General features: G+C 36.9%; 2 protein-coding genes across 8 annotated transcripts in view; one reads left to right on the top strand and one right to left on the bottom strand.

Moving 5' to 3' along the window:
* The window catches only part of nrap (nebulin-related anchoring protein), a 28179-nt gene extending 12770 nt beyond the window's left edge, over positions 1-15409 (bottom strand). For 3 of the 7 annotated variants that reach the window (XM_006630835.3, XM_015347398.2, XM_015347400.2), the window contains exons 1-23: positions 15235-15409; positions 14632-14726; positions 14129-14216; positions 12304-12408; positions 11297-11401; positions 10886-10990; positions 10678-10785; positions 9836-9940; positions 9402-9509; positions 8170-8277; positions 7610-7717; positions 6909-7025; positions 6268-6372; positions 5731-5838; positions 5166-5279; positions 4757-4855; positions 3690-3794; positions 2682-2789; positions 2347-2454; positions 2016-2213; positions 1033-1137; positions 674-772; positions 289-393 (exon numbers count right to left, since the gene is read on the bottom strand). In XM_006630835.3, coding sequence (XP_006630898.3) covers positions 289-393; positions 674-772; positions 1033-1137; positions 2016-2213; positions 2347-2454; positions 2682-2789; positions 3690-3794; positions 4757-4855; positions 5166-5279; positions 5731-5838; positions 6268-6372; positions 6909-7025; positions 7610-7717; positions 8170-8277; positions 9402-9509; positions 9836-9940; positions 10678-10785; positions 10886-10990; positions 11297-11401; positions 12304-12408; positions 14129-14216; positions 14632-14726; positions 15235-15306 — 2478 coding nt within the window. In that variant the 5' untranslated portion in view covers positions 15307-15409. The remainder of the gene's footprint in view (positions 1-288; positions 394-673; positions 773-1032; positions 1138-2015; positions 2214-2346; positions 2455-2681; positions 2790-3689; positions 3795-4756; positions 4856-5165; positions 5280-5730; positions 5839-6267; positions 6373-6908; positions 7026-7609; positions 7718-8169; positions 8278-9401; positions 9510-9835; positions 9941-10677; positions 10786-10885; positions 10991-11296; positions 11402-12303; positions 12409-14128; positions 14217-14631; positions 14727-15234) is intronic. The other 4 variants (XM_069189196.1, XM_069189195.1, XM_015347399.2 and 1 more) reach the window with 4 other exon arrangements.
* A 1145-nt stretch (positions 15410-16554) lies between these two features.
* Positions 16555-22328, top strand: part of casp7 (caspase 7, apoptosis-related cysteine peptidase) — a 28229-nt gene continuing 22455 nt past the window's right edge. The window contains exons 1-2 of the mRNA XM_015347658.2: positions 16555-16701; positions 19138-19244. Coding sequence (XP_015203144.1) covers positions 19138-19244 — 107 coding nt within the window. The 5' untranslated portion in view covers positions 16555-16701. The remainder of the gene's footprint in view (positions 16702-19137; positions 19245-22328) is intronic.

Raw genomic sequence — 22328 nt, 5'->3', positions numbered from 1 at the left:
ACATATTAGCATGAATAACCTTTGGTGCTTCAGCACTCTATTTGTAGCATCCAGACATTTCCTACAGCAGGACAGTATTATTTCTAGGATTATAAGACAGTAAACACAGTGATGTCATTAAACAAAAAAGATACTTAATGCTTTGGGCCAACTGGACAGTCATTTTAGTTTGGGTTTGCTGATGTTAAAATAAGAAAAATGAACTTCAGAGTAAGCACAAGAACAGACACTTTTTGTCAGTTCAGCTTAGTGGCAGAAATATCTCACTTCAATAGCAATTTTCCTTACCTCACTGAGGTATTCCGCATTCGTTTTAGCAAGCTTGAAGAGAGGCTCGTCTTTGCTCATGGTGTACTGGTGAAGCATTTGCTCAGTGCCCGCCTTGTACACTATCTGAAAGGAAAGTGTGGACATGTGGATAAGTGCACTGGTGTTTATAAGACCTACCCACACAGAGAAGGAGCATAAGGAAACCTGTGAAAATCTGAAAATGCATGGAAGTTATTAAAAATGTTTTTGAATATAAATTCATAAACTTTAAAAAGCATTTCATTATGCAAAAAAAAAAGATATTTTCTTTAGGGTCTGACTTTTTAAAGTACAATTTAAACTGAGCTGAGAAATCCCAAAAGGTTATAGCAAAGATACATCCATGTAGTAGAGGCATGCTTACCCCACTTTGCAAGTCTTGGCTTCTCTTGGCGTGTTTGATATAAGGAGTGTCAGCCACTTGCGTAAACTTCACTGCATCTGCTTTTTGCCTGTACTTTTTCTAATGAGGAATACAATAGAATTTTCACTTTCTTTCTGTTTACATTTACATCATGAAAAAGTTGCAATCATCTGTTCTTGGTAAGATTATGTTCTCAAATTGTTAAATCAACTGCATAAAGAATCCGCTCTAGAAAATGTTTAATTTATACAGTTTAACAGGACTTTATGTGCTGCATTTGTTTCAGCAGAAGAGCATATACTGTATGCAAAGCCATACCTCAGTGTAGAGGGGAGTGAATTGTCTCCTTTAGTACTTACCTCACTAACAAGTTCTCCTGCTTTCTTGGCCTGTTGCACATCAAGGCAGCCTTCTGTCATCCAACCAACTCCCTTCATCCACAATAGATCAGCCCTGTACTGGTTCTGAAATCAGACATTGAGAAGTGAGTTCGAGGGCAGTTTATAGCAAACATAATATGATGCATTAAGTTAAGATGACAGAATCCATAAGAAAACTGGATGGGGTTAAACTCTCAGCCATGGGAAGTTCGGTCATTTAGAGTAGAGGAATACAGTACATTGTTAAATGAGGAGGCCCTGTGTGGCACAGAGCTGGGAGGCTCCTGACAGGAAGTGCACTGGTTTCTTTTTCAGCCTCTGAAAGATGTAAATGGTGGTTATGCCTCCTAACAACATGTTATTCAACAAAAGGTGATTACACTTCTTTTGAGTTTCTAATGTGCTAAAATTCAAACATAGTTTTCATTTTTTATTAAAGGTCAATTTATAAAATGTAACTTTTCATTTAATATTCATTATTGGGTACAAAATTGAAAGCAGAGCCTAATCATTCTAAAGCCAATTAGTCATTTACATCTTAATCTACTGTATAGTGCATTTATTTTGTGTGTAAACAATAAATAACTTGTACAGTAAATATTCTTTCAATGATCCCTGAGCTTCAGAAATGTGATAACAGTAAGACTTCTGATTTTTCATATGTACTTCAGCACTATTTGCATATTTATGGAGCAAAAAATCAAACACTGTGACTCTGACCATGTTCCACATTACTGTTATTATTATTATTTGGATTACATACTTAGATACTGTACTTACTGTATACTGTGTAAAGCTTATAATAAAACATTAGAAATACAAAGAAAATCAATTTTGCCATTGAGTACCTGCAAAATCTATGTTTCCTGTATTTTTTCTATGTCAGGCAAAAACATTTCTGGGAAAATAAATTATTTCTATTCAAAAAGCGCTCTGTACCTCCCAGCTGATGTTTATCTCACCTCACTCTGTAAGTTGTAGGCCTTCTTTGCCCACTTGACCTTCATGTCATCAGGCAGCACAGTGTATTCGTGGAGCCTCTTCCTGTACTCCAGGTCACTGGCAAGAGACTGGGCCTTCTTGGCATGGCTGATATTAATCATGTCGAGGGGCAGGTGCAACTGGGACCGGGCCTCTTTGGAGCCCTTCTTATAGGCTATCTGAGGAAGGAGTCAAGATCCATGGGAAAGGTTCTCAGCAGTTGACAAAGAAAGTCAAACAGTTTCCCACCAGGGTAAGAGAGGCTGTGCAAGAACACCAAGTATGGGCTTGTTAATGAATTTATCATTTTACCTCATTATTCATCTTGGCAACCTGCAGCGAATGCAACGTCCTGGAATCGCTCATGTTGACACCTACTGCTTTGTCCTTGATTTTCATGAAATCTTCCTTGTATTTAATCTGTTAAGATTGAAAATATGATTAGCTAGCAGCCTTGCCAAGCATTTTACTGTTGTTGCTGCAAAACGGTCAGGCCCAGCTTCAAGGTGAGCACTAGTGCCTTTGATATCCTCGGTGCACCACTGCTCGTGGTCTGGAAAGGTCACTCACTCTACTAAGGCTTTTCCCAGGTACAACACAACACGAGCTCACTGAGAAACCTGACATTCTAGACAATCAATACTTACATCACTAGCTAAGTCCCTGGATGCTTTGGCTGCCTGTAAAGACAGGTCATCCAAACTCATTTCGCAAGCTTTAGATTTAGTCTTCTCCCAGTTTTCCTTGTATTTTATCTGTAAATAAACAAAAATGCAAATTCTATACTTCTAGGGTAGCTCTATAAGTTACATAAATACAGTATAAATCCTGGAAAGATTTCATTTTATTTTTTGACTTAAAGTAGTGCCACTTTACTACATCTTGACAGCCACAGTAAATACTGAAATTCTAGTGTGTATTTTAAGCAGAATTTCCTGGCACTTAGACAATACTGATAAAAATGATTTTTATCAGCAATTAATGATTTTATTAGCATTTCCTAAGGTTTTTTAAAGAGACATTTTTAAAGAAATGAAAATACAAAATATTGATGGCGCATCTGTTGAGATCTTTGATAAAGGCATTGAATGGGAACCAAACAAGGTCCTCAGTGAGAATTCCAGTATTCTGAGTTACACTACAAAAAATAGCCAGGAAGCTCATCACAGATTACGACTAGTCCATGGTGCGGGGCTATTAAAGCATTATTAATCACACAGGAGAATTACACAGGAGCCTAGATAATCATATTGAGCTCCTAAAAGGAATGGAATTATATTTAGCTCCACAGTAGAAATAGACTCAGACACTGAGCATGTGGCTCTGGTGTGATTAGCTGTTTATGTAACTGGGCTTCCTTTGTTTTTTTATGTGGGAAAGAAAAGAAATGAATTACAACCAAACAATATGCTTTTTTTTCAGGTGACAAAGAGACGTGCATGATGCTTTATACAGTAGGATTTAGAAACACAGGGATAGGTAAAAATGTAAAAATATCTTGATATTCCATATAAAAGATTTTAAAGGTTAAAGTGAAAATGTGACAGTTGATCGGAGGCTTAAAATAACTACATTTATGCTTTATATTTATATTGTTTTTTACTGTTTCGTATTTCCATGCAGCTAAACAGTCCTAGTCAGTCTTCAGCACTTACATCACTAAAAAGTTCTGCATTGGCCTTGGCTTTTTTGATCTGGGGAAGATCCTGAGGGAGAGTGAATTTCGTCTTGGTTTTCTCATATTCAGCCCTATAGTTCAGCTGAGGAAAGAAAATGAGTTGTGAGAACAAAAAAAGTATCATAGTCACAGATTAATATAGAGTCAGTAAGATCTCAGGTTTCAGAGTGCCACTTGAACACAGAAGCACATACTGAACATTGTGTAGTGTTAGAAGTATAGCACCAAGCAAACTGCAATGTACAGTAAATAAGAATACCTCCTAGGCATTTAACAGTTGATGAAATGGTAATGTTCATGCTGAAAAATGAATCAATTTTATTAATCTTGACTACTAATTTGCTATTTTTCCCTGTTTCAACAATATTTTTGTAAGATGAATTTTATCAACTGAGCTACAATAAATAAAATAAAATAGTACATACACAGAAGTACGACTACAGAAATACTGTAACTTTCTCGGTGGGTGTGAGGTTTTATTTAATGCTACCTCTTACAAGTGATGATCTTTTAAAAAAGAAGCAACACAAACTATGATACTTTGATGAATACTAACACACTGAAAATGTGACAATTGAAACCTGACAATATGAGGACTTGCAATGGGAAAATGTTGGGGAATAAAAGCAATTACCAATCACAGGTATCACAGGTCAAACTCCAAAACAGAGGTAGAGCATTTGACTCACACACTGCAAGATTTGGCAGCTCAGAAAAACCATCAGTAAAATACAATAACAAAATTAAAAGCCCATTGATTGGTAATATTGTTTTAGTAAACTAGAAAGGTGTTTCTAGTAATTGGTTTCACAAATATAAATATTAAATCAGAAGATTAATGAGAAAGATAACTAGGTTATCTTTGGTTAACTCTATGAGTGATGTTTTATGAGAAAGGCCCTCAACCCATTGATACCAGGTCATGTGTCACTGGGTAATTGTGTTTATATTGAATCCTCCCGTGAGGAAAATGCTTTTTGTCAAGAAGGTAAATCGTTGAAGTTTGCCAATGACCGAGCTCAAGAGAATTCAGTTGACACTTACATCACTGAACTGTTGGGCGTTGATTCTTGCTTGTACTATTTCAGGAGTGTCTGTTACTGAGCTGTACTTCAGCTTATCAACGTGCTGCCTGTAGTTAACCTGGAATTAAGGAAAGTGTGACAAGAAAGAAACAGTTTATTCCTAAGCACATTCTATTAACGGTTCATGTAAATCACAAACACCTTGTGAAATGTGGAATAGAAAATAAGAAGGTTAGAGTGAAGGGGACTTCCACCTAGCATTAAAAAGCAACAGAAAAACAGTAAACATGAAAAAAACAACAAAACTGAAACAAAGTGCCTTTATACTAACACAAATCATTTTAATATGTAAAAGAAACTTATCCCATTCCTATGAAGTATGCCATTGCAATGATAAAACAAGGCTCAGTATTTGAACAGCGGCTTACGTCTTTTAATGGTTCCAGTTTTCTTTGAGTCTCATATGATGGCGTCATTGTGGCTGGATAGTTATAATCAGCGTGTTCACTCTTCTCATGTTCATACTCTGATTTGTAGGCAATCTTCAAAATACAGGAAAATAAAGTGAAACAAATATTGATTTAAAATGTGCTTTTGGTTAATCCAAATACATTTAATTCCGTATTAGCCACATCACTGTGTATGTTTTGACAGTTATTTAGACATTTCTAAATAAGCACTAGACAAGTTTTAATTGTGTTCTCAAAGAGATGTTTTAAACATAAACTGTTAGACAGATAATGTTTATTTTAATGAAGAAATTAAATTCTGCTTCTGTGTTGAAATATTATAACAAAACTTACAAAGGGAGTTTGGAATCGCCACAGATTTTAAAGTGTGCTTTTCTAACTGCGAACCAGCTTCACAGTATTTTAAACTTTCAAATTTATATCTTGTGATTTGTCTTTTTCCAATGCTAAAAACGTGAATAAAAACTGAAACTATACACTATACTCTGTTCAATGCAGGTATACAAGTATATGGTGCACTTACATTGCTTGCCAGATTTTTTACTTTCATGGCATGTAGTGTCCGTTTGTCCATGCCAACACCTTCATAATGACCCTTCATCTGGTTCAGATAATTCTCTTTGTACTTCACCTAGAAAAAACATCAGTGTGTATCAGGCATTTTTTGCAACAAGTTTTATTTTGAATTGTGCCTGCAGTGGCTCCAAAGTGACACTTTTAGAGTAAACACAGCAGAATAAAAAGAATGAACAAACCACTGCACTGACTTTTACTTTATATATTTGTTTCTGTCAGTGTACTTGAACTGTGTAATTGGTTGTAATTGTACTTGTACAGTGTAATTGAAAGATGCCTAGAAAACAATGTTTACTCTTTAATCAGGTTCCAATGACTTTCTTTTGGCCCTAAATGTTGAATCTTCATGAGGAGTTCAGTGTGAACACAAGCAGCACCAAGGAGACACCAGTAAAGTGGAGCAGACATCAAGCTAGAAAAGTTGTATACCAGTAGCTCTTTCTGAATCCCTGTCTATTTTAAACCCCTCCTAGTGCGTACTTACATCACTGGTGTATTTAGAGATCTTGGACACATTCTTAAACTGCGGGGTCTCACAGTAGTTAATGCTGTGACCCTTGGTATTCTCCAGATCCTTCTTGTACTCCACCTGAGCAAGAAGAATGATTAGCACTACACCACATACTGAAATGTATTATTGTAAACATGCCATACTGTTGGTGTTTCTGCCAACTGTGGGGAAACGGAAAACTAAAATAAGGAAATTACATTGATATTACTGACCCTGTCCTATCTAAAATAGCACTGGAAAACAGCAAGTGAGTGAAGACCTTAAGTGCTATACTCCAGGGACTTTTGGTTTGAATCTGGGCTGTGACCATAATCCATACTGCTGTTGTTGACTGGATTTGATGTGCATACTGGTCACGATTGTCTGCATACAATATAGATTTCACACACTCAAATGAATGTACATTCAAATTCAAACAGATATCAAAACTGGTGTTTACCACAAAAAAAAAGTAATAGCAAGTATGGTACACTTTGTAGTACATTTCATGAGAACAGTTTTGAAACAAAATTGGTACTGAAAAATGTTATTTAAAGAAACAATAATCTCTGAAAACTACAAAGAATATCGGTATATGGGTATTATTTGTTTTCTTTTGGATAACCTTTTCCTACCTCGCTGACAAGCTTGTTGATTTTCTGGGCATTTTTGATGACCAAGTTGTCGTCTGCTGTCAAGGTGTTGAAATGAGCTGTGCCTTTTGTCTTAGAAAACCCTTGTTTATACTTCACCTTAAAAAAGTAAACAAGAACACATGCATCATGGGATGTACAGTATATAGCAGAGAGTGAGTGATGATAGGTATCATCACAGAAATATCATTTTTGGGTGGGAATTGTTAACTTTTTTTAAAGCACTTTTTTACAATTTTTAATCATGCTTTGCGCAATTTTCCACCATCACCATCATTTTTTTCATATTTCAAATTTAGATTTTTATACATCCCCTTCCAAATAAAATGTGGACTACCTGACTTTCATCTTAACTTTTATATGCATTCCACAGTAGTTTTGTTGCAAAAAAGTATTTGTGTAATAAACCATAGTTTAAATGGATAGGACCACATTAATAAAACTTTGAACAAAGTTAATACCCTATTGATCCCTAATAAAGACATGACAATTGTCACAGTTATCTTTGGAATGCTAGTTTATGACTAGTCTAAGTGTTACATTTAGATTCTCTTATATTAGGAGTTTGTCTTTCATTTCACAAAAAAAGAGGACAGAAAAGCTTATGACTACTGCCCGTATAAGTACATACATTTGCAAGTCTCAGTAATAGATACATATATCATAAGGTGCTATGAACTTACATCACTGGCCAGTTCATGGGCTTTCTTGGCAATTTGATATGCAGGAGTTATCATGGCAGGGAAACTGCCCTTTCCTCTGTGTTCTTCATAGTCTTCAGTATAAGCATGCTGCCAGCAAAAGCAACAGTTAAAACATAGCACATTTTGTAACGAATTCTGTGTTTTGCTTATATATTCAAAATATTATACAGAATCAAGAACTACAAACAGATAATGTCATGAAATGTTACTAATTACCACCCTCTAAATAAACACAACCACTGTAATCAGATAGTTCAGTCTTCATCTATGATACAATGATGCTTCATAAACTTATCATGTTGATACATTTATCCATGATAACTGTTTTCTATTAAATATAACCCATCAAGAGATGTCAAAATTGAATGCTCAAAACATGACTAGCTGTAAATATTAAAATGTTTTTCTTATTGAAATTGTGAAAGTCCAGTATTGTTATCACTGTTTGGGCATAATTAACAGTGTAACATAAGACTATACTTTTCATTGTACTTGTATTATTCTTTGGTTTCTATGGAGATTAAGGGGGTGTCACCAACCTGGCTGAATTTCTCCGCATTGTCTCTAGCAAGAGCCAGTTCTGCAGAGCCTGCTGCACTGCTTCCCTTCCCTTTCATTTCCCTCTCGTACTTCTGATGGTACTTGATCTAACAAATTACAGTAGATCCCGTTGTCAGATCTTACATGACAAATCTTGTGGGAAAAGGCAATGGAAAACTAGCTAAGCAGAGAGGGCTGGCCCTGACCCCAAAGAGAGACAGGCCAGTAAGGTTACCCTTAAATCAAACAGTTCAGAACACTTTCATTCTGACCACTGATACAGGTGCTGTTTTTACACTCATTTATAGACCTTTCCAATTGAAAGTACCGTCTCCTTAACCACTCCAACGTACTAAATTGATCAAATTTCCCATGGTTATTGTCTTTACAAATTGATGATTTAAGGGTGACCTGTAAGAGGAGTTGACCAAATCTATTTCTCGAAGGTAATCGAGGTCTTCTGGTCTTCATGATGATTTATGTAATTTATCAGTCTGCTTACTCAGCTGGACATATTTAAATATTGCTAGGGTCTCGTAAAATTGATGCTTAAAAGTGCTTTGCTCAAGGTACATTGACTTATTCATTTTCAATCTAATCGGATAATTGGAGCAATTAATAATAATGGATGGAACAAAAGTTAGAAGACCCTACAGACCTCTAGGAACTGAGTCTGACAATCTTGTTCTTGAGGAAAATGGTAAACATACCAGCAGACTTTAATCACAGAAAGACCTTATGTATTAACACAACCGATTTTGATGAATAAAAGAAAAATAAGAGGAGTAATATATAATACCAACTGTAATATTAGTGTTGGTGAAAACAGTTTTTGATGATTTATGATGCAAAGGTCTTTTATTTAAAAATTCACTTAAATCATTTTAGTGTCATGCATCTGAGACTGAAAGGATGACAGAGAAACATATTTAATCAAAATCGGCATTACCAGTCTCTTTCTCCTTAAGCCTTAATTAACTTCTCATATTTTTTCATTTGTTTAGAAAAAAAATCCTTACAATATTTTTTAATATTCAAAATGACAATGAAAATAATTACATTGTAATTGGAACAAAAAAAAAATCTGTTGCTGCATGACACACAGATTGCAAAGTTGATTACAAACCTTAGGCACTGGATATGTATTACGGCACTTATACTCTGTAGACATGCTAGATGAGATGCTGCATCTGAGCATTACGTGCTACTGAATGAAAGTGTCAATGCTTACATCACTAGCCAGTTCAGTGGCTTTCTTGGCCACTTCATATCCTGGAGTGATCATGGCTGGAAAGCTGCCTTTCCCTCTGTGTTGTTCATATTCTTCAGTGTACATGTACTGCAAAGAGAATGCAAATCTTTCTTTTTATGTGTGACACAATTGCATTAAATGTTTTCAAGACTTCACAGCATATAGACCTTATTTCCTTCCAACTAGGGAATGACTAGGGAAAATGCATAATGCAAGTCTCCATCACTTCCAAAGCAAACCTGGGTGATTATACATGTAATTACTTGAAGTGCTTTTCTAAAATTCAAAAATTGAAAAAAAAAAGATTTGGATTGTGCACGAAGCATATTTCTTGTGTTAAAAGATTAGGACTTGTTGACTTATTGTGTTATTGCAGGAGTGAGAAATGTTCAGTTTTAATCAATGAAACTTACATCACTAGCAAGCTGTGCTCCTGTTTTCGCCAGGAGTACTTCTGGAGTATCGGTGACAGAGGTGTATTTAGAAATTCGCTCTTCGTGTCCGCGCTTGTACTCCACCTGCACCACACACTGAAGTTCAAGCTTCAGACCAATTCAAACAGCATCTTCACATTAAGATTTTCCTATTACTAAATTTTTATTTTCAAACTAATCATGTCATTAAATGTTTTTTTTGTTGTGGGACCAAACTGGCACTTTCAATGTTAGATTGCCAGAGGTGAACACGTACTATAGATTTATCAACCTTTGCATAGACATGTCCTTCAACTTTCTTTATAGCTTTCTTTTAATCCTAAAAATCAGCAGTCAAGGCATTTGGAAGGAATTACTGTTTTACAGCTCTTCACATGGAGGATATACGGTAAATAACCTGCTGGCTAATACTGTTGAAATAACAAGACTGAGAGGGGGCATGTAATATTGGACCCGACTTTCCCTGTGTACAAACTGGCCAACACATTCCCTTACAATAAAGTGTGAGGGCTGTGTGCCCACAAGGAAAATAAGGACCATTGTATTTATCTTCACCCAACTACAGTAGGTGTTTCCAGCTCTGGTCCAAGAGGGCTGGTGCGTTTAGTGATTGTCATTCCAAATCGGCTCTTAACGTGCTAAACGAGCTGTTTACTGGCTTAACTGGACTTGTTAATTACTATAGCTTTTCCCAGCACTTTCAGTGCTGCTGCTATAAAGAGCCCTTGAATACCTCCAGGACCAGGACTGACAGCCCTGCTTTAAACAAATCACATGCAGTATAAACGGAAAGCAAACTCCAAGTTCTATGTTTTACTCACATCGCTGGCCAAAGTATTAGCTTTCTTAGCTATCTGATAAGCTGGGGTGATCATGGCAGGGAAGCTGCCCTTTCCTTTCAGCTGTTCGTATTCTTCAGTGTATTTAATCTGTTAACAGAAAATAGCATCACAGACCTTGACCGTAACACTAAAGCTGCAGTACAAATGAGAGAGTCTGGCATTCTGTTGCCTTGCCCATTGTACTCACATCACTCACAAGTGATCCTCCAGCCCTTGCATGAAGGATTTCAGGGGTATCGGCCACTGAGGTGTATTGTGAAACCCGTTCCTCATGGCCACGCTTGTATTCCACCTGGAAATGCATGGAAACCTCCTTATAAAGCAATTACAGGAAGTTCTTATCTACTACAAATAAAGCATGACTATTCTGCTCTCAATATTTAAAATAAATTTGGATTTGTTTAAGTAATCCTTATCGGACCTTTCATTTCCTAAAACAGCACACCAAATAAATACAACATTAAACAATTTTCTCCTTTCTAACATAATTTTTCTTTGGTGTTATTTCTTAACCAAGAATCTCAGGACCAACTCAGATACCATTGTTAGGGAGATACACTAGTATGGTTGAATCATTGAAAGGAAAACAGGAACTTACATCACTTATGGTTTTTTGGGCTTGGGCCACCCTTATCATTTCTGGGTTGGAGGCTGTGCCAGTGTACCAGGATTTCTGTTCCTCATATTCTGCCTGATAGGCTTTCTGAAAAGGGGAGGTATTCAAGGGAAAGACATCAACAGATCTGAAGAGCTCTTACTAAAGCAAGTATTACATTTTTATAGACTTTTTGTATGCAATTAATTTCTATACAATGAATCCCGATTTAACAGGTTTTACAGCAGCTGTATAATAATAAACTTAAATTTCAGGAATTGAAACAATGTAATATCCAATGTAACTGCATGATAATGTACACCTGAAGCTGAGGTGGTCGTTACTTTGCTTAGCAGTGCTGCTTCAAGGGGGCTGACACTTTTTAATAATCTGACATCCAAGGAGAAAAGCAATGAATTATTCCAATGAAATAAAAATGTGTGAGTTATAAATCAGTCCTGGTTCAATTACTGTAGATAGGTTTGGCTGTGAGTCTTTCTTTTTCATTATTTGTATTTTATGCACACCTAATTTGGAATCAACAATTCTGTTTTTTCAAAACTGGCCTTCCTTCAACCCATCATTTTCTAACCACACCTTATCTAGTACAAGGTCACGGGGGAGCTTACTCCAAGTAAGCAATGGGGGCAAGACAGGACACACCCTAGACAGGAGGCTAGTCCATCTCATGGCACACAGAGATACAAACTTACCTGCTTGTCTTTGTGTTGTGAGAGAAAACCCGGCAGAAATGGGGACAACATACTGTACTAACTCCATGAAGATAGTGCCCCAGGAACTGAAGCCAGCGCCAGAGCATTGCAAGGCAGCAGTACTGCCCAAAACTGGACTTTTCTAGAGTAATTTATGTAATTTATTTACCACTTCAGAGACAATTAGAAATCAACAGAATATAGTAATTTAATATATATGTGACTTTTTTCATTTTAAAATTAGACTTCTTAGTTTACTTCTGCTTAAATATTCAACTACAATTGAGGGGTTATTACCTGACTTGCAAGATGGCTGATTTTACGAGCATGTTCCACCTCCCTGGACTTCACATCCCAGTGAAAAACTGACTTATACTTCTCTCCTTCTTCTCGGTATTTGAGCTAAAGAAAATTTACCATTTCATTTATCACATCAGCAGTTACAGGAAGTATCAAAGTTTTGAAAAGATATCAAAAGAATTGGTAATTTATAGCAAAGTTCAATTGGATTGATAATTTTAAGGCATATCGAGTAACAGACCAAAATATAAACTTTTCTAACTTAAACAGTTTTCTGAATCTATACTGAACATTGAGGACTTCTAGGGTGATCCAAGTAATGAATGTTTACTGTTCCAGACATCTGTGGAGCTTCATTTATTTTTCAATGCAATAACCTATTGACAATTTTTTAATTTACACTGAACTGTGGACAAAGCATCTTCCACGGCACTACTGACCTTTTTATACTTTTAATACACTACATAAAACTGAATCATTCCTTTACAATTTTAGAAAACCCTAAAACAAATGAGCTCTCACCTGCGAACTGTGAATGAGTGCAGTGTATGAAATGTAAACATATGTACCAGAGGAAGTGTAAATACTGCACCCTCAAAAACAGATCCATTCTAAGGGGATATTTGATATCCTGTCCTTTTGCATGCTGACTGTCACAATCACATTTTATTAACGGCCTAGGAATTCATACACACACTGTATAGGACTTTCCCCAAACCTGGTCTGATTGTAGTTCAGGAACAGAAGGTATAAAAACATCCTGTTCCAGAAAGGTATACAGCAGATTTGGCAATTGAATCCTCTCATTATTTTTTTAAGATCACTTTGAGCATATACAATTTCTTTTATTAGGAATTTGTCTTTTCACATAACCCAGCTTGCTCTCCATGAGACACACAGACAGGGAGAGAAGCTTGGGGTCAGCCATTTACAGTATACGTCGCCCCTGGAGCAGTTGGGTTTAAGGGCCTTGATCAGGGGCCCAACGGAGTAGGATTTCTCTGCCGGATGCAGGATACGAACCGGCAACCGTCCAGCCACAGGTGCAGATACTTAGCCACAGAGCCACTGCTTTAGTGTGCTTTTGGTATACAGTACAGTACCAATTTGACTGATTTTACTGTCAAAGAAGTGTCTCTAAAAACAACGATTGTATAGAAGTTAGCACACACTCGATAGTGTAGACTGAAAGCAGGGCTGTGATTGAGAGGAACAGGAGGTGTCTGGAGAAAGCAGGAGGTGAGCAGCTTACCCTGGATATAATTTTAACTGGTAAACTCATAAACTGGGAGGGAGAGTGAGGTGTCATGTCGCAGTCATGACACAAAAATAGAATAAATAGGAACACAACTCATTCCAGACCTGAAGTCTCATAGAACATAGGACTCATCCTGAACTTCATATGAACTATGAAAGCTTGTACACAAAGAATACCTATTTTAATAATTTTCATGATCTATTTTTAGTACTTTACTATGCCATCTTACTTTGCATTATATTATCTTGTTGTGTACTGTAATTGGCTCCTAATTTTACTGTATTACTACATTCTACCAGTTTTAATTAATATAACATCATCAGCACAACTCTTGAAGCTATTTTTAGGCTAGCCACTCACCTACAGTACATTTGGAAACAGTGACATTCTCGACATCCTGTTTTTTTTAAATGCCTGTATTGAAATTCTGACTGCACCTTTGAAGTATCGGACAAATACATCTTTTTATCTGCTTATAGAACATTCCTGATAAAGGTTAAATCATAACTGTGGAGAAAATTACCCATAGCACCTTCTTTTATTTTTGTTTTCAATATCACTCACCTCACTGACTGCTTCAGATTGCTTCTTTGCATTTAAGTTGATGGGTGTCTCATATACACTAGTGAAATTGTTGTTCTTGGGGTTGTGCCTGTAGACATCATCAGATTTTACAGATGTACAGATGAATTTACACATATACAGATGAAATAGTCATATACTACTGGTGACACATATACTTTAAACATGGAGTTATTTAGTAATGAGCTATGATTGTTCTGAAGGAGATACTGTGTTATTTTGTATAAAATAAGTATATGCATGGAAGATACACAACGATAACATTGCCATAGTCATTCACAATGTTAAAACATTACTATTATTGCTAATAGATATCTACATGTCAAGATAAAAGAATATAAGGGGATTTTGTAATTGTCCGTTTTACTGTCTATTGAGGAAATAATACAAAAGCTTTGCTTTTTTCAAAATCAGCATACAGTAACATACATTTCAATAAAAGTAGTAATAATGCAAATAAATACACACATGCTTTAAGTACTCACACTTGGCAGTAGGGCTTTTTCTGATGGCTCACAAAATTATTTGTAGTTAGGATCATCTTACATATTTCGCAGTGAAAGCAGGCTTTATGCCAGGTCTATATAAGTCAAACAGGAAAGCAAAGCAAAATTTTCAGTACTCTAGATGGCATTGAACTTATCAGCAGCACTCTAATTTTTATTTTGAAAATATTACATACTTTTTTAAGATTGGATGTTGGTAAGTATTAAACTATATATTGGATCCAGTACTCACTTGTGTTTATGGCTTTCAGTATACATCCCAACACAACTTATAACAACCTTGCAAACATCAGAAGATGGCTACTGAATAGTTAGAGCAATAGTGGAAGGGAACGCATTCTGTAATTTGGCTGATGACAGATCCACAATACATTTACACAATGGTGCTATAAATTCCTGTTCTGTTCTTGTTAATTTAATTCAATATTTCTTGTGTTTGAACATTTTACTTCCCTCACAAGTCACAAGGGTTCGTTCACAAGTATCAAAACTGTACTGGAATTGATTCGTTATAAAAATCACTCTACAGTCACTATATATCCTTTGTCATATGAATATTAACCATATGAAATATAACCTTACCTTGTCAATGCAATTGATTTTCTCAGCTGGGTAAACAATATAGCCACACCTGGCACAAGGCTGGACATTCATGTTGAAAAAATATTGTATAAATAATTTTAAAAAATAAAATGAGTAGTGTACAGAAGTAGCAGGGAAACTCCGTGGACGCTTGTGTTATACTTAGCTCTCTAGAATGTGACAGACTGTCCCTTACTTTAATGTATCTAAGGTCCTCCCACTTCAGTTGGGACGACTGCTCACTGGCTGAGATGGCTAGGTGACCAGAGATGTAATATGTTGTTTTTGTACTGAATTGAGTCAGGAGGTAATTTTGGTGCCTGACCCAGATTGTCTCCCTCCTAAAATACATGAATGAACTCAGTAATAAGCTATGTTATAACAATATGCACATTACAAATATGACTTCTATGCACCTGATGCTGCAATAACTAAACTAGGTGTAACATATGTCAAGTTGTCTTTGTCTGGCTGACACTGAATTTTTTGTTCTTAAAGTCTTCAAAACCTTTGCTTTAAGCAAGTAGAAGCATTGCAATTTTGTACACTTCACCACATTTTCTTCTCACTGTTTCATTAAATGTTTAAAGTTTTTCTAAGCTTTTTGTTTCAGAGTTAATTGTTTTCACCATTTTGTGAACAGAATTCAGGAAATTCAGAAAACAGGAACAAATCTAATCGCCTTGTGTAGACTTTTTGGATGAATTTTGATAGTCCTTATCTGCGGAAACTTTTACACCAGAGAATAAACCCTCATACTATTGTCCTATGAGTCAGACTTTGAACTGGCATGTACAGTACTTAATCTATTTTTTAACAAATAACCTAAGAATGACAGTTGTATTATATTGAAAGGCCACATGGCTTTAATTTCATAAAGCAATTTTGAGACAGCCATTGTACCTCAGTATCTGCTGTAAGTCTGTCTTTTCAGTCACACCCCAAAACAATTGTTTTCTGTTCCTTTCTGAAATTAGTGTTAAGTGTGGTAGGCAAAGGTGAAATCCACTGAACATACTGTATACAGTATAATCAAATTGATGCACATTGCCTTTCAGCTACCGTATGAACCCCTTTTTAAATAGTCCTAATGTATAATAATTATCATGTTAGACTACCTATTTATTTTAGCTTACTGATCCAAACACTGAAAACAGAATGACTGAAAACATGCTAATAATTATACATTTCTTACACCATCTTTATGGTTGATGTTTTACATGAATGGTGCATGAACGTTTGAGTTAAATTCTCACGTCTTTCGTAATAGAAGGCAGGACCTTTAAATAAACCCGCTTCCTTATTGGGAAGCTGGTCGAAACTAAAAAATACTTTCATTACTTCCTGTTTGTTTCGTTGTAACTGCTCTATCAGTTAACTTACGCGAAAACGAAAGAGAAAACGCTCAATATAGACTGGAAGATTAAAGAACTGCAAAGAAAAAAGCAGCTGCAAAATTTAGAAAAAGTAAGTATGACAAACTACCATTTTGATTTTTTTTAAATCAAGTAACATTTTTACGTAGCTCTGCTCTTGTAGATTCATCTTAAAATGCTTTATTTTATAATACTAATGTTAACTAGACGAGACGAAAATCAGTGTGTCATTATGAATGAACATTAAAGACACGTGTAAGATATCACAATTAAAACATCTCAAATGTTTTCTTTTCTCCCACGAAGTAAACCTACAAAGTGTGTTTCGAAGTTGCTGTAGCATTTTAACAGATAGTTTGATCAGGACCGAAAATTCTGTTGTAAGTTAATTAAGATAAGAATAGGGATTGGGAAAAAATAGGGCCTTTATAACTTTAGTGTGAATAGCCCTTCTTTTAAGTACATTGAAGTACTAACATTTCTACATGTATGTAAATAATAACCAACTTCTTCAATTGTAAACACCTTAATGTTACATTACTGCCGCTTGTATTTAAGAAGCTACTGTCAATTTATACACCTGAACATTATGCTGAGCTAGACGTTGTCTTTGTACACGATTATATAGTATAATTAAAAGTTATTTCAAATAATTAAAGTGGAATACTAAATCTCATTTAGTATTATAGAACCATTATTGAGAGCATATATAGAGCAAATGAGATTGGAAAGGGAAACATTAAATTTTTTAAGCTGAAAAATCTATTTTCTATAACTGTTTGGTTAGGCAATACATCTGTCCATCCTAGAGGCAAATTGCAACGCATTGACTGCTGTGTAGAGGGAGTCCATCATTCATTCTGAATGTTTGAGGATAAAGCTCATCTCTCTTTCTGTAGGACCCATATCTGTTTCAAACTGCACTGATTCACATTTGTCTATTGCTTCTTCTGCTGGCTCTTCTCAATGTGGAGGATAAATTCGCTTCTGTCTCCTTTGACTGTGACGCTGTCTCAGCAAGGAAGCCCATCAGCTTGGCTACCAAACCTCCTTTTGTGCATTGCCCTATGTTCTTGATCATAGGGGAGGATGGGGACTTAGATAATCCTGCAGATCTTTATCGGCAGAGTTCCTGCTTCACCATCACAAACTGGGATTGTGCCCTCAACAATGCTGACAATGCATCCATCTGTCAGTCCTCACTGCCACTTGTTATTACGAAGTAGCAAGCCCCCTAGGTACCTGAACTCCTTCGCTAAGGACAGCTTCTTGCCTCTCACAAGAAAAGAGCAATCTCCTTTTTAATGGGAGAGGATGATGACCTCCAACTTTGAGATGCTGATCTGAGCTGCTTCACGCTCAGCAGTGAAATGTTCAGTCTTGTGTCGGAGATCACAGTCAGATAAGGCAAAGACAATATCTTCTGCAAACAGTGATGCTGCCTCCAAGCCTCTAGACTGGATACTTTTCATAGCGTGTCTGTGCCTTAATGTCCATTCATGCTTGGACATTAAGGCACAGACACTCATGGTTGGTTCCCATGTCCTCTTTGAACACGCATGTCTAGAAGGGGAACTGCAATCTCAATTTCTCAGACCAGTTATGAAATCTCAATAACAAAATGAATTGACAGTATCACAAAAAATGTCAAATTTTGGATTAAGAACAATATAGTGAACTTTGTTAAAGTACTGGATAGTCGCCATGTTGTTGCAAACCACTGGGCTCACCACGGACGAGAGCAAGAGTTTGCGAGAATTATTATGTAAAATCTGCCCTTCCTGCTCACTAGTCACTGACGAATGTAATGCGATGTATAAGCATATAAGTATAGGTTGAGCAGAAGACATTTCACTACAGAAAAGTTCTGTGATCTACTTACTTGTTAACACAGCATGCAGTTGATATGACGGAAATATGGTGCTGCGAATACCTCGAAATGTTGTTAATTTTGTGATTTTAATTAGAGGTTTTACATGTTACTGTGTACATTTTACTTTCAATGTGGTCTAAAATCCACTCATCAGTGCTGATTCTTTATCACACTGAAATAAAATAGTGTTGCAGTTTCCCTTTAATACAGAGAATACAGTTACAGCTCTTATTTGGAGAAAAGCAGGCCTGGGTAACAAGCAGAAGTGGCACTGTCACCTCATGCTCGCACAGCATCTACAACAAGCCATCTTGAGGAATGCTGCCATATACAGTATGAACAAGCTACATCTTAACAAGGATAGACCAGATTCCCATGTTCCGTGGCCAGGATGGGATCTGTATTGTTCGTTGTGAATTTGAGGTTTAACTAATGGATGGACTCTCCTTTCCTGCAGATATGCTTTGCACATGTTCAGTCCAAAGTGTGTACTGAACATATCTTCTGTTAGCTTAATTTCTTTAGAAATACAATACTGGCATCGTTATTTTTTATTAAGATCATAGGCTCAGTTTGCACACGGTTTCATTTTAGTTATGTGCCTGTTTATACGTTCCACTTAAATTTTTATGCAAGATGTTTCTTGCCACACAGATGGCAGACAAATCTGTTGTTCCTGAGGTAGAAGAGAGCATGGAGCCTTCAGGTGATGCAACGGATGCCAAACCAGACCGAAAAGGAAGATTTTTTCTATTTGGAAAGTAAGTGTTAAAAATCCTGTTTTAGGTGGGATGGCTTCCTAAAAGTGTGCATTTGCAGTTGTTTTCCTATCATAGCCCACATTGGGGCGGAGGGGTGGCTCTGTGGCTAAGGATCTGCCCCTGTGGCTGGAAGGTTGCCGGTTCATACAGTATCCCGCAGTATCCCGCAGCCGGCAGAGGAATCCTACTCCGTTGGGCTCCTGAGCAAGGCCCTTAACCCCAACTGCTTCAGGGGCGCCATACAATGGCAGACCCTGCGCTCTGACCCCAGGCTCTCTCCCTGTCTGTGTGTCTCATGGAGAGCAAGCTGGGGTATGCGAAAAGACAATTCCTAAAGCAAGAAATTGTAAAGGGTTAATAAAGTGATGTTATTAGAAGTGTGTTAGCACAAGAGGTGTACAGTTCTCCTGCTAGTTTCAAGTGGGCTTGAAACTATGGGCTTTGGACTATGCAAAGTCCAGTTTTCCTGCAATGTGTATAGAGATATGGGGACTTCAGCTTGCTAGAAATCTTGTGTGATTAATTTAAGTGTCATGGGATGGGATGTGTGTGAATGTGGTCTGATGCTAATTTCAACACAAAATGTGTAACAAGCGTGGAATGTTGCATCCTATTATATATGAGACTGATCGCCTAGGCTCTTTAGAGAAACAGGTTGATGAGACCCTTGGAATAATAAGCTGCTTGCAGCCAAGCAAGTGAGATAAATTGAATGATCACTTCTATTCTTATCATTAGAGTATGAATATACTCTTAGTCCTGAGTGGGGACCTGTTTCAGTATGCATTGTCTGCAAAGGCACATGTAACGGATAATTCCACTCTAAAGAGTAGTATGAAGAAACAACGTTTCAGCTGTTGAGCCTTCTTCTGGTGTTTTGGGAGACGGCAATGTGGCAGGAATGTAAAGCACAGGAGGACAAAGGACAGAAGGTGTGAAGGGACACACAGGTGATAAAGTGTCCACATGAAGGGGGCTTTATCAGAGAGGTATAAAAAGCTGAAATCTGTAAAAGAAATTGAGAAAATTTTGAAAGAAATTGGTCTGTCATTGAGAGAAGAAGGAGATTGTGATGTTTGTTTCTGGACTAAATGTAATGAAATCTCTGTAAAAGGATGCAGACAGAAAGATTAGTGTTTTTTTGGCCAGGAGAAGTGAAACAGGGAACTATCATTTTAGATTGAGCTTTAATTTTCCCTGCTGACATGGACAGTCAGTATTCTGCAATAACAAACATACCGACAAGCATAACACCCATGCACTCATTTTCTAACCAGTCTTCTGTGTCAGGTTCACAGGAGAGAAGGAGCTTATCCTGGATAGCAATGGGCGCAAAGCAAGGACAATGATATCAAGGAAATAATAATAATTTTATATTGCACCTTGTGGTTTCTCAAAGCCCTTTACAGAGGAATAACAAACAAAAAAAAAAGACAGTAAAATAGTAGGAATACAGTAGGAAAGTCAAGAGGCAGGCAGAACCAGTTAAATAAAAGCCCTTTGATATAAGAAGGTTTTGAGCCAAGATTGGAAACGGTTCAAGGAAGGTGACTCTTGATATCTTTACATACTGTATCTTGAGTTGCAGAGCTTTGGATTGTAGCAGGAGAAGGCCCTGTTATCCATAGGGGAAAGACAGGAGACCAGAATTAGACTAGTGAAGGTTGCAAGGTGGGGAGCAGGACGATAGTAACAGATGGGTACTGAAGTGCCAAGCCATGCAGAGTTTTGTAGGTGAGCATCAGGATCTTGACAGAACCTGAGAGGAAGCCATTGCAAGGACCTGGTCAGGATTCTGGCTGCCAAATTCTGGACATACTGTAGTTTGTTCATTGTGGATTTAGATACCCCATTGAGTAGAGCGTTACAGTAGTCAATTTGAGAAAAAACAAGTGTTGACCAGCTTTTCAGCGGCAGCGAGCAATAACAAAGGACGCAGTCCGGTGATATTTCTGAGGTGGAAGAATGATGTTTTGACAAGTTGTGCACATGTGGGTCAAACATCAAGCCAGGATCAAATATCATTCCCAAGTTGTTCAGTTTTGATTGAAACTCAAATCAAGTACCATCCACAGATAGGGCTACTGCATTGGTTCAAGGAAAGTGAGGGATCCATGTTTTTACAGTATGTCAAAAATGTGATTAGAGAGAGCAGAGAAAGCCACATCAGTGTGAGGTTTGGTATGGATGTATATTGAGAGAACAGGAATCGGAAGCAACAAAAATATCATTAGTGACTTTAACCAGGGCAGTTTCTGTGCTGTGAAGTTGTTGGAAACCACACTTGAGTGGTTTGAAAAGGTTATTTGGTTATTAACTGAATTGTAACAAAATGTTGTAAAATTTTTGCAAGAAAGGGTAAATTAGATATAGGGTGAAAATTGTTTAGGTTATTTTTGGTACTGTATGGGGTAATGGCAGCAGTTATAAAGTCTGTTCGTACCAGACCAGTGCTCAGGGACTGAGTAGTGAAACAGGATTGAAATAAAGCAGTGGGAATGGGATCTAAAAGGCAAGTGGTGGATTTCATATCTGAAACTAGTTTACTGAGGCATGCAGAGACATAAACACTCACATACTCGCAATAGGGCCAGCTTTTATCAGAAGCCAGTTAACCTAGCAGTATGTTTATTGACTGTGGGAGGAAACCAAAGGAAACTCATGTGAACACGCATAGAACATACAAACCCCACGCAGATATTATACCAGGTTTAGATACCCAGTGGTTCAGTGCTGTGAGCACCATGACACCAACATGACACCCATAAAAGCAATATGACAAACACAACAGGGACATATAAATACATGTAATCAATTCTTAGTTTATGCATACATTTCCTCAGTATTTGTTGTATTTATTATACTGTATGAATATCTGTTTTGTGTATGGATGCAGAACAAATATAGTGGTCAATGATTTAGACTTTAAGCCCTTTCTTCAGTACCTTGTAGCAAACCAACCTTGCTACCAGTGCCCTAATTAAGCATAAAACAGTTGATTGTGATTGCTTTATGTATTTTTACAGATTTCTGAAGCCAATACAGATTGCTTAAACTTGACAAAGATTTTTCAGATTTGAAAAG

Source organism: Lepisosteus oculatus, chromosome 4, assembly GCF_040954835.1.
Source record: "Lepisosteus oculatus isolate fLepOcu1 chromosome 4, fLepOcu1.hap2, whole genome shotgun sequence".
Taxonomy (NCBI): Eukaryota; Metazoa; Chordata; class Actinopteri; order Semionotiformes; family Lepisosteidae; genus Lepisosteus; species Lepisosteus oculatus.
The sequence above is the reverse complement of the archived record's forward strand: the minus strand, read 5'-3'. Positions and strand labels throughout refer to the sequence as shown.